The sequence below is a fragment of the Rosa chinensis genome, chromosome 7, assembly GCF_002994745.2.
Source record: "Rosa chinensis cultivar Old Blush chromosome 7, RchiOBHm-V2, whole genome shotgun sequence".
NCBI classification, from domain to species: Eukaryota; Viridiplantae; Streptophyta; class Magnoliopsida; order Rosales; family Rosaceae; genus Rosa; species Rosa chinensis.
In genome coordinates this window covers 22,261,637-22,277,311 of record NC_037094.1, presented here as the reverse complement: position 1 = coordinate 22,277,311, position 15,675 = coordinate 22,261,637, and the positions used below count along the sequence as shown (strand labels likewise).

The following is a 15,675-nucleotide window of genomic DNA, read 5'->3' as shown; positions in this document are numbered from 1 at the left end:
ATTTCTCTTCACCCCTTTAATTACTTGTCAATTTTTCGTGAGTTGAATTGGTGCTTATCTTGCTTATATTTTGGTTATTGAGATACTCGATTTCTTATTGGTTCTTCGTAGGTATATGAGCAACACTCTACTACCTATCAATTTGAGAAGTGGTCGTGCTTTGCAAAGACTACCTAGAGGAAGACCAACAAGGAGAGTTAGAAGACCAAGACATCGCTCACAAGCACCTTCTAGGTCTCCTATTCGAGTAGTAGATATGGCCAACGAGCGTCAAGAACTACAAGATGAGGAGGAGATTCCATTGAGCCATTATTCATGTCCTAGCATTGTAAATGCTCCATCTTGCATTGTGCTTCCTCCGACAAATGCCAACTTTGAGATCAAGCCTAACATGTTGTCTATTCTACCTACTTTCCATGGCATGGCTAGTGAGAGGCCATATGATCATATAATTGAGTTTGATGTCATATGTTCCACTATGCACTTGGGAGGATTAACCTTGGAGGGTTTGAAGCTTCGATTATTCCCATTTTCTTTGAAAGATCAAGCACGCACTTAGTTTCATAAGCTTAAGCCAAGATCCATTCTCTCTTGGGCCAATATGCAAAGAGTCTTCTTGAATGCTTATTATCCACATCATCGGACTACTTATATGCGAGATAGCTTGACCAAGTTCTTTCAAGAGGATAATGAGACTTTTTATGATGCATGGGAGCGCTTCAAGGATATTGAGTTAGGTTGCCCTCATCATGGACTCACCAAGTGGCTTCTTTGTGAACCTTTCTACACTGGGTTGATTATTGATGATAGAAGGAGATTGGACAATGCATCGGGTGGAAATTTTCTTAAGAAAGGTCCTAATGCCGCTTGGGATATTTGTGAGGAAGTGGCTACACAATCCGGTCAATGGGATAATCATCAAAGGAGAAGAGGAGGTAGAGATGACCACACCACATCTAGAGGCCAAGTTGATATGGAGCCTCGTGGTAGAGGCGTGTACGATGTTTCTCATGTTGATAAAGATGATGGAGTTATGAATTCCAAGCTTGAGAGGCTTGAAGCAAAGATTGACAAGAAATTTGAGATGCTTCTTCAAGAGCAAAACGGTAGTGGTTCGTCTTCTTCACATGTCAAGAGTGTTACTTCTTCACATCTTTGCTTGATTTGTGAGTCCCCTAATCATTCCACTCATGATTGTCACTTGGCTTCACAATTTCCCGAATTTGTTGAGGAGCAAGTTAGAGCTATTAATTCTTATCAAAGGCCACCAAGAAATGATCCTTATTCTACTACATATAATCCGGGTTGGCGAAACCACCCAAATTTCTCATGGAGAGATGGTGGAGGGTCCTCTAATGCACACCAAGTTGGTTCTAATTCATATGGAGGGAATCAAGACCCTAATTCTTCATCTTTTAGTCCCCACGGTCATGGGATCACGCAATTTGGTGCACAAAGTCATTTTGGGCAGCAAGCATCTACTTACAATTCTCAAGGCCAAGGGCCATCTTTTGGTGCTACACATGCTTATGGAGGAGCCCGACATGACACTCAAGGGTTTGGTCAAAGTTCTCATTCATTTGGAGGTGCCAATCCTACACAAAATCCTCCTCCCGGATTTCAAAATAGGCAAGCACCACAACCGAACCAAAGAAGTCTCATATGGATTATATATTGGCCACCCTAGCTCAAAGTCATACTTCTCTTACACAAAGCCAAGCAAAGACCGATCAAACTCTTAGTATTTTCGCTCAAGGTCAAAGTTCACTTGCACAATGTGTGGGAAAGTTGGAGGTTCAATTGGGTCAAATGGCAAAAGAGCTTGGAACACGTCCACAAGGAGCCCTACCTTCACAACCGGAACCAAACCCAAGAGGAAAAGTCCATGAATGTAATGCCGTCACCACTTTACGTTCGGGAAAGGTATATGATAATCAAGTTTACATGCCCTTATCTTCTAGTTTCCATTCAAATCCTTTATTTGTGCATGATCGATGATGATTTGCATTCATATGGGGCCAAGAGGGAAGAAAATGTACCTCTTGGCCGTGTTGTTGATAATCAATTGCATACACATCATGATTCTTTTTATTATAAAGAGGATGGGACCGGAAGGGAAGAAAATGTACCTTCCGGTAAATATGGAGTGGGTGATGTGACTTTGAATGCAAAGGGAAGAAATAAGAGGGTGGATAAGGTAGCCGGAGGGGAAGAAAATGTACCCTCCGGAGGAGCTATTCTTGATAGTGGCTATGGTTTCTTGTCATTTGAAAATGATGCAAGTAAGTATGGTTTGATTGATAGTGGCAAGGAAAGAGCTTTGTTGAGAAAGAACACTTCTAGGGATGAGGATGTCTCAGATCCTAGATTAGATGGTGAGGCCATGAAGGCTAGGGACCCATCTAAGGCCGATGACACCTCTAGGAAGGTTCTTGATGATATTAGACCCACATTCTATGAGTTTGAGCCATCTACTTCTACCGAAAAAGGGGGAGGAATAAGGAGGAAGGCCTACATGCTCATGGTAGCTCTAGTGATAGAAGTGGTCCGGTCTATTCATCACTAGGCGAGGCCTTGAAGGCTAAGAACCCTAGTGGGACCGTGACTACCCTTAGGGGCACCACCGGGAGTCTCACCTTTGATCCATCTCTTGATTTGAGCACACCGGAACCTCAACTTCCTTACCCTAATATGCCAAGAAAGGAAAATGTGAAGAAGGGTGGGAAGAAGAAGAAAGTTGGCTTGATGTCTGAAGTGCATGATATTTTGAAGAAGGTCAATGTCAATATACCTTTGATTGAGCTCATTCGACAAATGCCGGTTTATGCAAAATTTCTAAAGGACTTGTGCACCCACAAAAGGAAGATAAATAATGATGAGCGGTTCGAGATTTGTGAGGAGGTTAGTGCTATCTTGCAAAGACGAATTCCTCCAAAACTCAAGGATCCGGAGAGCTTTATTATCTCTTGCACTATTGGTGAGAAAGTCTTTGATAGAGCTTTGATGGACCTTGGTTCAAGTGTTAACATTATTTCTTTTGAGACTTTTCGAAAACTTGACCTTGGGCCTATTAAAGCTACTCCTATATTCTTGCAACTTGCAGACCGGAGTATTATAAGAGCTATGGGCGTCATTGAAGATGTGTTAATCAAGGTTGACAAGTTCTACTTACCGGTGGATTTGGTGGTATTGGATATGGATGATGGAGCTCATTGTGACAAGGACATACCTATCATTCTTGGTAGACCTTTTATGGCTACCGCGGGGATAAAAATTAATATTCAAAAGGGCACTATCAAAATGAAGGTGTTGGGTGAAAAAGTATTACTCAAGAGGCTTGAACTCATTTACCCTCCGGAGGTGGTAAAAAGTGTGATTTCTATTAATTTGGTCAAGGGCAATGAAGCAAAGAGAGATAGAATATTTGGCCCATTGAACCAAGTCCCACACCACAATCAAGAGCCATTGGTTACTAATTCTTCCTCTCCTTGCCAAGTGTTTGCAATTTCTACTCTTGATAAGATAAATGTGAGTGAGTATCTCGCATTGAGTGAGGAGCAAAAGAATCAAATCAAGACAATAGAGGAGATTTGTGGGTTGAAAAAGAAGAAGAAGAAAGGATATCTTGAGTGGAACACTCCGGGGAATATCAAGTTTCTTACATCATCTTGTGGAGGTTCTAGTTCTACCAAAGCTTGTGTGGGTGGTGGTGGAAAGAAAGAGCCACCTTGAAGAGACTAAGTTCTATAGACCGGCTTGGGGTCTTAAAAAACAAGCGCTTCTAGGGAGGCAAACCTTGGTAGTTTTGAAATTTTCTTGTTTATTTTGCATCAATAAGGCTATTTAGCCATCTTTTTGGGAGGATGGGAGGTGTTCGGAGTTGGAAGTGTGAAGAAAGCAAGAATGTAGCAGTGTGCAGTTTCTGTCTAGAAAGTTCAGTCGATTTTGGGTGACTATAGCTTCTGACTTACATGGTAATTTGAGCTGAAATTTTCAAATACTGTTCTTCTATATGTTTATTGTCATGTGCCAAAATTTCAGCCCCTTTGAGTTACTTAAACTCTAGTTATTTAATAGTCAATGCATGGAGGTCAGAACATAGACAGCTACTGTAGAGTGACTTTGGGAAGCTACAACTTCTACATCATAAGCAATTTGGAGCTAAAATTTTTCAAAGATGTGTCTTCACATGTCCTATATATTCAGGAGAAACAGTTTTTGATTTGAACCTTCCTAACTTCAGATTTAATGTTCCAGGTGACAAAGGTCAGAAACAGGGCACAGCAGAAATTGTAGAACAGAACAGTGAGTTTGGAGGCCAACGATTTTTGACTCAGAACTTATATTTCAGTGAAATTTTACCATCACTTAGCTTTATGAGTCTAGTTTCATATACGACTCACTCTCTTTGCACCTTTGGAGCCCGACTTATTGCAGTTTTGGTGACTGAGGGTCAGCAGAAGTCTTTATGACAGATTGGCAATTTTGACCAGTTTTGGTTTTCATCTCAGTTGGAGATAGCTGGCTCACTTTATATGGATAGAAAGCTCTCTGAGTCTACTTTCCATTACAAGTGGTTTCACTTATTTATCTATTTCTGAGTTTGAGATATGGGCATTTGAAGACATAAAGGTCATTGCTGGAAGTTTTCTACACTCACTAGTTTTGTTCACTCGGGTTGATTGGACTTCTTTTCACTTCATTTCATCTTTGAAGGATAATCTATGGGCAGTTGTGGAGTGTGTTGGATGTGTTCAAGGCCATGATCTTAATGGAGGACTTGTCCTTATTCTTTGGTGGCCTATTTGTGACGCATTACTCTTTGGACACATATATTTCTCAATGGAATTGATCTTTTCATGAGCACCTAGAGCTATTATGGAGTATACGTAAAGGAAGTCAAGGCCTTGTGCCTTGAGGTTGGTGTCTCATATTTGTCTTCTCCAAAGGTCGTGAGCAATGAAGGTTCTACAAAAGGGGTTTTCCGTAACTTTACTCCGCATTTATATTTTTATTTTCATAGTTAATTTTTGTGCTTTCGCCTGGACTTCACTCTCATGCCTAACTCCGACACTGATTTAGCTTTCGAGCTCACTTTATAACATTGAGGACAATGTTGGTTTTAAGTGTGGGGGTGAGGGCTCGGGTGCCCTATTTTCGTCACTAAAAAATAATAATAATAATAATTAATTAGATTAGATTAGCTTTATGTAATTATATTTTAGTGGTTAATGCCTTTTCCAACCCCAATGACGAGCCATGGACTTAACTTATTGTGATTGTGAATAGATTGAGCATGATCTAGGATTTTGAATTTGTTTTGTGATTAAGTATATATGTGATCTATGTTTGACTATATGTGTGCACATAGCCTATGTTAGGTTTGTTCATCATAATTAGAGAAGCATATAGTTTATTCGATTAACTTGCATGCCTTATTTGTGAGCTTTTGAGCCTAATATCCATAGTGTATGCATTGTTCATTCACTTTTTCTTCATGTGTGTACAATTTCATGACATTGCGTATCTAGATATTGCTTGAGACCTCTTGAGGCTACTTTTATCTTGCGACGGGATAGAAAGGATTGAAGCATTTTAGGTTAATATCACCATGGCCAAAGAAGCATGTGCCCAAAGATATTTACTACTAGATTGCCACTTTGAGCCTATGTATATATTTAGCCTTTTTGTTCATTCGCACCACAAATCCCTACCTAGCCTAAACACTTTTATCCTACCCTTCCGTGATAGTTGGTGAAGCGATTCGAGAGAATGACTTTATGTTGAGTGTGTTAAAAGAAAGAAAAAGTCAAAAGTCTGAGGTTACAAAAGAATAAGTGTGGGGGTGAGTGATATGTATAGAAAAGAAAGTTCTCAAAAAAAAAAAAAAAAAAGGAAGAAGAAGAAGAAAGTTTGTGCAAATAGAAAGAAAGTTCAAGGAAACGAAAAATAAATAAAAAAAGAAGTAAGTTGTGTGAAGAAAAGAAAAGAAAAAAAAAAGAAAAAAAGTATTACGTAGTCTAGTGTGGGTTGTACATTGGGATTAGAGTGAGTGAGTTAGCATTTGAAAGCAAAGTCATATATCTCTACAAGAGAGAGTTGCTTCACTGATTTCCATGGATTTTGTCTTTCCTTATCCTTCATTTCTATTAGCCACTTACCCTTAGCCCCATTACAACCAAATAAAAGACCTCTTGATCTTGAAAGTTGTGGGCTATCTAGCGGAGATGAGATCGAAGAGCAAGCTTATGGCGGCGCATGTTGTGAAATTGCTTTTGAGTGAAACACATATAGCCCCTAAACACTTGAGCGGTAATATTTAGTGAACCTATGTGAGTTTAGTGGGTTATGTCGGGTCTTCTATATGCCTATTTGATTGTGGTGGATTGATTTGACACATGGTCAATACATACATATACTTGCGCATCTATTACATGTGCATCTTAATTGCCTTACAAATTCAAAAATCTTATGTTGTGCTTTGTCAACCTCATGGTCATATACATAATTAGTTCTCCGAGGGTAATGGTTGGAAATGCTAATACCACACTTTCTTTAGGTTGAACACTTGTGTTCGAGTTTGTAGATTTTCGGTTTAGATTTAGTTTAGTTTGCTTGAGGACAAGCAAAGTTTAAGTGTGGGGGTGTGATTACACGCATTTCCATTGACTTGGTGGTTCATAAACTCTCGCAAGCGTACGAATCGTTGTCAAGTAAGGGAAGTATTAAAACCTTGATTATCGTACCTCGGGGATTAGGTGTTGGACCTAACCGAGGTAATTGGCGCTAGAATAACTTAAAAGCATACAATGAAAAATAAAAATAAAATAAAGTAAAATAATATTCACAAGGCACCAAGTCTCGGCAATGCTCGGCTTAGCTCACACTAAGCCTAATCAAAGCCACTAACTTGTAGTCCAAATGAGTTATGCACAATGGAAGGTAGAATTTTGTTTGGGAGTTTTGAATTGGGAATTAACTAAATTAAATGCAAACTAAAATAAAAGTAAACAACTAATTATCAAGCAAGAAATTAAATTTGGATTTTCAAATTAATGGGGATCATGGGAGTTTCGGGTGATTCACACTAACTATCTTGCAAATATCGATACCAATTTCACAAATGCATGCATTTCCTATATGTGTCGAGTCCCGTATCTAGTACCGGTTAAGGCTACTAAACCAATTATCCTTTCGGTGTTTTGACTATGCCGGTTAAGGCCACAATCAACTCTCTAATTTGGGCATTACGCCGGTTAAGGCCGCAATATCCAAAATTAGAGGCCTAGAGTGCAAGATAATAGAGACCCAAGCAAGCTTAGCTACAATTAAGCTAGCTAATGGTTACCACACTTAAATCCTAGATGCAACAAGACCAATAAGTTGTCAATTTATCAATCTATTCATCACAATTGCCCACAACATAATTTCAAAGGATGACAAAGCCTAGAAACATGCTTCTAAGGACCAATAAATTCGGATTTAAAGCATACACAATGAAAATTGCATTTATTAAAATTAAAGCATCAATATTTACACAAGATGAGTTAGGGCTTCACAACCCTAACTCCTAAAATTGAACTACTCACTACCCATACTCAAATACATCATCCAATACATAAGAAATTAAGAGAAATGATAGAGGAGAGAGGGAACACAAATTAAGCTCACAATTTGCTATAGGCAAACATGAACCCAACTTGATATTAAGCCCCCACTCTTTACCAAAGCCAAAATCCCTTGTGGTGATGAAGCCTTGATGATGTGAAGTGAAAACCCTTAATTGCTCCTTCCAATTTTTGAGAGAAAATGATGAGAGAGAGAGAGAGAGAGAGAGAGAGAGAGAGAGAGAGAGAGTGGGGAGGTGGGTTTCGGTGAACAAAGAAAAATAAAAGATGGAATTGGGGGTGGTTGCGGCACTGTTGGAGAAGAGAGAGGATTTTGGGGTCTGGGGTGTGCGGCCGTTCTGGGGTTGAGGTGAGATGAATCGAGGTGAGCGGCTACTGTTTTTGGGGAAGAGAGAGGATGAATGCGGTCTGCGGCAGGTGAGGAAGAGGGTAAGAGTAATAGGGTCCCGCTTTTTTTTTGTGTGAAGGAGGAAGGGATATGGATGGGTCGCACGTGTTGGAGAGGAAGATATGGATGTATGGCTCAAAAGTGGTAAGCAAGTCAATGGGTCTACTTATGTATAATTAGAAGGCCAACACGTGGAGATGGAGATAGAGAAAAAGCCATGTTTTTGCATGACTAATTAGTTAATTAATAGGTTGATTAATTAGCTAAATTAATCAAGCAACATTTTTTTCTTCAATTTTCTTCAAAGTACTCTTGTAGGCATTCTCGTTCTTGATCGGGTTCCGTTCTCTTGCCGACATTAATCATGTTTGACCGCACCAACTAATTCGTCTTTTCATCGGAAACTCCAATTTGCTCAATTTTGGATCATTTTATTTTATTTCCGCAATTCTGCTTATTTCCTACAAAAATAAATAAAAATGAATTAATTATATATTAATTGACATGAGGATTTGCTTAATTCTTGTGTTTTAGATACAATTACATGCATAGAAATGCGTGTAATCAACGACTTGCAATTCTTTCCAGTTTCTAGAGGCAATTCTAAATGATTAACCGATTGAATTGTTTTTATACACATAAAAGGGCAAAAGTTATGTGACCTTGCACCATTTTTTTTGTTTGAAACTTAGTAATAAAATCAATCCATTAACATTAACCAGTAAAGAAGACTTCAAAAACCCTGCATCTATGTCGACTTACTTTCATCAAAATCCTATCAACTCATAAACACAAATCCATGCCATATCCGTAAAAGATCAACATTTTGCTATTAATCTCACTTAACAAAACAAAACGATTCAAAATGATCAAATGTAAATCCTAATCCTAATCCAATCCAACCTATGGTCTTTGCTTGCCTTCAATTATCACCTACTTTCGAATACCAGCTCTTGTCAAGGTGAAGAAATCTCTCCACCATGGTTCTTCTCATGTTCTTCAATCGGTACATCCTTTTTGTCTATTGTAGCAGCTTTCCTCTTTGCCATTTGCGATTAATCTGTGTATATGATAAATGCAAATATATGGGTACTGAGCCTCAATAGTGTACTAACCCTCAATAGTTTACTGACCCTCAATAGTGTACTAATCCTCAATTTGATTAAAAATCACTGTAGCTTATAACCTAATCAAAAGATCCTCACAGTTGCAGCAGATCAATGACCAGAATTTCAAGCAAAAAAAAAAAAAAGACTAACAACAGTAATAAGATCAAACATCCATAGAGCCTATAGGTAGACATAATTTCAATGACCCTTCCATAAAGTAAAGCTAACAAATCTATCCAAAATCGCAAGCTCAACTGAACCAATAATAGATTTGAGTTGAATACCTCATGCAATCAAGCGAATGTACTCATGAAGCTAAAGCTAGTGATCCTCATATATAAACATCAAATGAGGTTGCAATACACATAGGGTTATTGACCCTCAATACACATGGTTCTCTAACTTCAGTTATACCATTCACAATCTCAAACCTCTTAAATCAACCATCACATACAGAAAGGCACATATGTCATTATTGCATATTAGAAACTTACAGGTGTCACTCAAAGAATTATCTTGACATGTTAATGAAGTAATCATTATGGAATATAAACTCGATACAATTCGGCACCATTTTGTATCCAAACATTTTAAGACCTGTCTAAGTAACACCATACTGACGTACAACAACATTCTCCAACAGAGCTTGTCAATTATGAAGATCACAAAAAAATAGAATGAATCAGTCTCTCTATTCTACAAAGCTCCAGCCACATCATCATACCAATTCGAAACACTTAATTACGAAAACCAGAACCAATAGTTATTCTCCTAACACAAGTTTGAGGACAATTGTTAGCATTGAAGCCACTCTCAAGTGCAAGAGGTACAAGTTATAGAATAGGGAATTAAGTAAGGATGTCGAACCCACGAGGATTGGTAAATCCTTTCCTAGCTAGGGAAAACGTAAGGAAAAACTAGAAGAATATGCAAATGTACAATCACAAACAAAGGCTCACAAGTGAACCAAAGTTCATGGTGAGTATGTGCAAGATGGTGTGTAGAGATTTGATTTTGATTTTGAGATTGCTTTCTATTCAAATTGAAATAATGAAAGCAAGTAATATAAACTAAGCTAAACTAAATAAGTTGTTATCAAATGGATGGGAGTTAGGGCATCGGGTTTCAACTTTTACGTCCCTTGCAAGCATTAAAGCAATTGAATATAAATGATGCAAAGCTAATTGTCCAACTACCCTCTTAGCATCCGGATTGGACTACTAAGGCTTAAACCCTTTTCATTTTATTAATTCTAACCGGATAAGTCTAGAGCTAACTACCTAGAGACAAATTCAATTACCGGATAGGTCTCAATACTTTGCCCCTAAATGCAGAAAGCTTAGAGTTTAGGTAACCAAGCAAGCAAACCAATCGCCCAATCCTATCTCTAGGTGATTTTAGCTCACTACCCTCACATGCACACATGGTGTGCTTTCATGCTCTCTTTTTGCCTAAAGGTAATCAATATCTAGGAAAAAAAACTTCATGTCATGGCAAACACATAACTCAAATTGATTAGGTCTAAGTAATGCATTCAACTATTGACTTAGCATGTGAGAATGACAACATAAATTTGCATCAATTCATAAACAAAAGCATCAATACAAGTAAGTTTGGCTAGGGCTTTCAACCCTAGCCCCAACTAATTCACTACTCACACATAGCTAGATACACAAGCTTCAACATTCTATTAAACATCAAATACATAAAGAGATAGGGAGTAAAGGGTGATTATTGATGATGCCGGAAGAGGTGGTGGAGATGGGTCTCTAAGACATGATGTGGTGGTAGTCACATCATTCTCCTTGCTCCAAGCTCTTGATATTGGTAAGAATAATGAAATTTGGAATCTCTAAGGTGAGTTGTGGTGTTGAGTGGTGGAGGAAATGGAGGTTGTAGTGGTGGAAATGGAGGTTTTAGAGGTGGAGATGGTGGTTTTAGTGGTGGAAATGGTGGTGTTTTCTCTAGAGAGAAAAATGGATCTTGGATAGGATGAAGATGATTGAATGGAGTCAAAAATGCTGAAGAATTGGTCTTTGGCCTATCTTTGATCAGCTATGTATGTCCTCTATGGTCCCAAAGTGTGCAAGAGATGCTCTTACACCATTGTCGCCCAAATGGTCCCAAATTGGTAAGGTGACAAAAGGACAAGGTGTAGGGAGATATTTGAATTTCAAGTGATAGGAGATTCTCACCACCATGGTCCTCCTTTGCTGGAGAAAAGACCCTCCATGAGTGGAGCTCGCTGGAAAAGTTTGCAGGAAAAATCGCCGGAAAAGTCGATTTGCAATTTTCTTCTAATCTTCGTGTCTTCTTCCCCTAGCTTCAAATCTCCGCATTTCAAGCCTCAAATAGTCATTTTATTCTCAATGCAAGCTTTCCTACAAATAAAAGGAAATGGATTAAAAAGGGTAAAATAGCATGGAAGACAAATCAATTTTCATAATTATGGGGCACAATTGCATAAGTAATTTGTGACTCAACAACAACAAACATAGTGTTAGTGAAATCATGAAGCTAAGGCTACTAAACCTCATAAACTAAAGCTCATACAATTTCTTTTGTACTATTGAGTCACAAATCTCATCATTTTCCATCTGAACAAGTAAATCTCAGAAAGCTACTGACCCTCAGAAACTATAGTTAATGATCTTTAGAAGGTCCATAAAATCATAGATTGCACATACTGCAGTATTTTAGTGCTATTGACTCTCAATAATCATAAATTGCACATATTGCAAGCATTTTAATGGTACTGAGTCTCAATAAGCTCATACAATTCATCATCAGTCACATAACATCAAGTTTCCCTACTTAGCAACTCATCTTAATTGATACTGACCTCGCTCTTCGGTGGATTTGCAGGCTGAGAACAATCCCTAGCTTCGCCGCGTTCCTTGCCGGTAGATTTGCAGGCCAAGACCAAAAAATAGGTTTTCTGTCTAGCTTCGCCACCTAGCTTCACCATCTTGCTTCTCCACCTTGCTTCTCCGATCTCATCGATGCCTTGCTTCTTTGCCTAGCTACACCGCGTCGCTTCTCCAATGCCAATACAAATCTAGATCTCTTCTCCCCCTCTCTCTCATTTACTATTCAAAATTCCAGTTTGAATGAGAATTTCAAATTCCTCGTCTTGATTGATTTCCATCTCGATCTCAATCTAGATCTGTTATCTCTCTCTCCCTCTCTCTCTCTCTCTCTCTCTCTCTCTCACCATCTCCATCTCTATCTTTATCTGTCTCTTTATTGATTATTATCTTCCTCTATTACCTCTCTCTCTCCATCTCCATCTCTATCTTTATCTGTCTCTTTATTGATTATTATCTTCTCTATTAATATGTTTAGGGACATTTTCGTCAGAAAATAGGCCGCACGGGGTTTGGGCCTTGCGCATGGGTCTGAAACAGTACTGTAAGGGATATAAAAAACAGGCCTGTTAATGGTAAATACTGGACTAAAAGTGTAGTTAGTGGTAATTTACTAAAAGTGTATTACTATGGTTTTTTTGTTTTTTTTTTTTTTTTTTGAGAATAAGAAACCATTATTGATAATAAATAAGATTACATAACACATGAATGACCGGTGGTGGACATGAATTCCCCACTCTCCTCCCTAAAGCCTAAACCAGTTACGGGTCTGTCATCATGAATGACCTCCATAGTCGAAAGGGCCCAACTCCTAACCACCTATATCGCCCAACCTCTCGGGCTATAAAACTTTCCGAGAATTTTGATACCACCTCATAGACAACCGCCAGAAAAATCAACGCCCCCTTCTACACTATGTCTCAAAGATACTAGACCACATGTAAGGATCACTCGTTAGCATATCGACCATAAGATAACACCGAATATAAACTGTTTCGTCCCCAGGAAAGATACCACATCCATGGCACCTCAATTTGACCTAACCCTAGCTGTAAAGAGTAGGGACATGCTAAAGACCAGAAATACCTAACCAAAGACCTAACCAAAAACCTAAACAAAAAAACTACTTTAACCGAGAACAAAAACTAGCCTCCACAATCCTCTTCCCTCCCCCTAGGTACCCCACCGGCAGACCCCCGCCACAAATCCCTACCTTCGAACTTACCACACTGAATAAACACAACCCAAGCAACCAGCCACACCAAACCCCCTTCCTGTTATCGGCGAGGTCCAGACTAGATCCACAGACCAAAATCGAGAACCAGTAACGGGCTTACTGTGCCCTGTCAACCTTCTGTGTCCATCCGATGGAGAGCACGAAACCACCATTGAAAACTCTGACTATCGACGCATCTCAGAGAAGTAAACAGCGCCATAAATCCATGGCATGCTGCCGCCATGATTTGGCCTTTGGCCACCTCCTCCATGCTTGCGCCGCCGCCTGAGAGGAGAGATGCATTGTACACTGCCCAGATCGATGAAGAAAACGCGAAAGCTAGAGCCCCGAGACCCCACGAACCCGTCTGGCAACACCTACCACTCGTCGATGAGGCTGGAAGCCATGGTTAACGCTGAGGCGCCATTGAACAGGCATCAGTGAATTCCTTGAGTTACCCAAACCCTAGTTACTGTCTCCTGTTATCTCAGAGCTCTTAGAGAGACTCCGTAGTTTAGTATTACTATAGTTTGAACTATGGACTTATCATAAATAGATATGTTTTCAATTTTAAACTCTTGTTATTACAACATTTAAGATATTGGCAGAAACTAATATACTAAATCAATCTTTTGGATTGTGCTTGGCCTTTTGTTGCTCCTTGTACTAAGCATAGGGTGGGATGAGCTGCTAATATCAAATTTGCTATGGTTTGGTAAACGGAAATTTCAAGGAGGTAGGGTAATTTACCTTAGCTTGCCTTTTGACACTTTGATCTTCTAGTTAATCTGGTATACGTTGCCAGCACTCAAATATTTGTTTAGCTATTAGTAGTTATTTGTCACCACGTTGCAGAATAATGTACATTTGAATGTCTCTGCTTTGTATTCTTCTTAAATTGTAATGAGACTATACCATTTACCTAAAAAATAAACGTAAAAATATAACCAACAATATTGAAAATGTGGGACAAGTGAAACGATTCAAAATATGGCATGAAATAAAATCATAATAGCAGCACCCTCATTATTTGACCATGTTTAAACTGTCAATTTGTAGTGGTAATTCCTCTATGTTGGGCTTCTCGGAGGAGTTTACAATATGGGTTCCACATATTTGAGTTCGTTTCATCCCATTTACATGAAACCATAAGAATGAGGTACATATGAATTTTACCATCTTATATAGGCCGTTTGTAAAGTTTATATATTGGGCCTGGTAGCTTTTGGAGATAGGTTGAGTTATTATTTTGTTGCATAACAACATGTTTCAATTTTATTTATTTTTGATAAAAAAATGTTTCAATTTTATTTACGGTCAAATGCATCATTGAAGATATTGGTGAAAACTAATTACTAATGTAATCACACATGAGAAAACAATTAAAAAAAAGAATGAAGAATCTTACAAAAGATTATAATACTCATTTGTTTTCCTTAAAACTCTGTCGCAGTGTTCTAAATACCCTCAACTCCTACCAACATCCAAACCAAACTCGGTTGCATATAAACACCTTTGTTGTTTAGATACATCAATATGAACTTTGCTATATTTTGGGACAAAATAATGTCATTCTAAACCTATTTTCATGCAGTGCTACAACTGAGATTCAATGGAGATGACAAGACCCAGTGTGAAAATTACATTTAGGTTCTACTTATGTCGAGTATCCATGTGTGTTGAATATTTGTTTGGTTCACAGAGTGCGATTGAGGAATCTATTCCTTTACTCTTTACTTTTTACTTTTTTATGTGTAGACACAAGAAATTTAATGAAAATAAAATTCATTAAATAAATCGATCAATCTTTGAAATTTTAACTAAACAAGATTAGTTGGCAATGGGTCCTACAAAAGGTACACGTGGCTCATATGTCACCAAAATTATGTGAGATTCAAGGATGACACATGTCAAAACATGAGTGATCCATTGATTGAATGACGCGGAAGCAGCAATTGTGGAAGCCTCAATTTATCGCTGATTGATTGTTGCTCGAGTTAAGCATTTAAAGCGGATCAATCGTATTAAACTGATTGATCTCGACAAAAATCAAGCATTAAATACAAATATCGATCATATTAAATTGTTTGATTCTGATTGAAATCAAGTATTAAATACAAATATCGATTAGATTAAATTGTTTAATTCTGATTGAAATCAAGTATTAAATACAAATATCGATCAAAATTAAAATCAAGTATTAAATTCAAATATCAATCAGATTAAATTGTTTAATTCTGATTGAAATGGAGCATTAAATCAAATCGAAATTGATTGACATATTCCTTAAATAAAAGGTAATTAAATCAATCAATTAAAACTGATTGATTTAATTACACAATTACGGAATGTGATTAATGCTATGTCATCAATGCATTCCAAATTGAGGGAGGCGACAACACTATAAATACCCCCTCTCAAATCAAGAGGGGGGACGACGACAGTCAGACGCAAGAAGACGGAAGAA

General features: G+C 38.2%; 1 protein-coding gene and 1 non-coding gene across 2 annotated transcripts; one reads left to right on the top strand and one right to left on the bottom strand.

The window, feature by feature from the left end:
• Positions 1 to 652: 652 nt before the first annotated feature.
• LOC112181088 lies at positions 653 to 756 on the bottom strand. The gene has a single exon (XR_002928693.1). It is a non-coding gene; the product is annotated as a small nucleolar RNA R71 (small nucleolar RNA).
• A 1,935-nt stretch (positions 757 to 2,691) lies between these two features.
• On the top strand, positions 2,692 to 3,732 carry LOC112177598. Its single transcript, XM_024315880.1, has one exon. The coding sequence runs from the start codon at positions 2,692 to 2,694 to the stop codon at positions 3,730 to 3,732; it is 1,041 nt and encodes a 346-aa protein (XP_024171648.1).
• The last annotated feature ends 11,943 nt before the right edge of the window (positions 3,733 to 15,675 follow it).

Coding starts and splice junctions, on each gene's coding strand:
- LOC112177598 (XM_024315880.1), top strand. CDS start 2,692: ATGCCAAGAAAGGAAAATGTGAAGAAGGGTGGGAAGAAGAAGAAAGTT.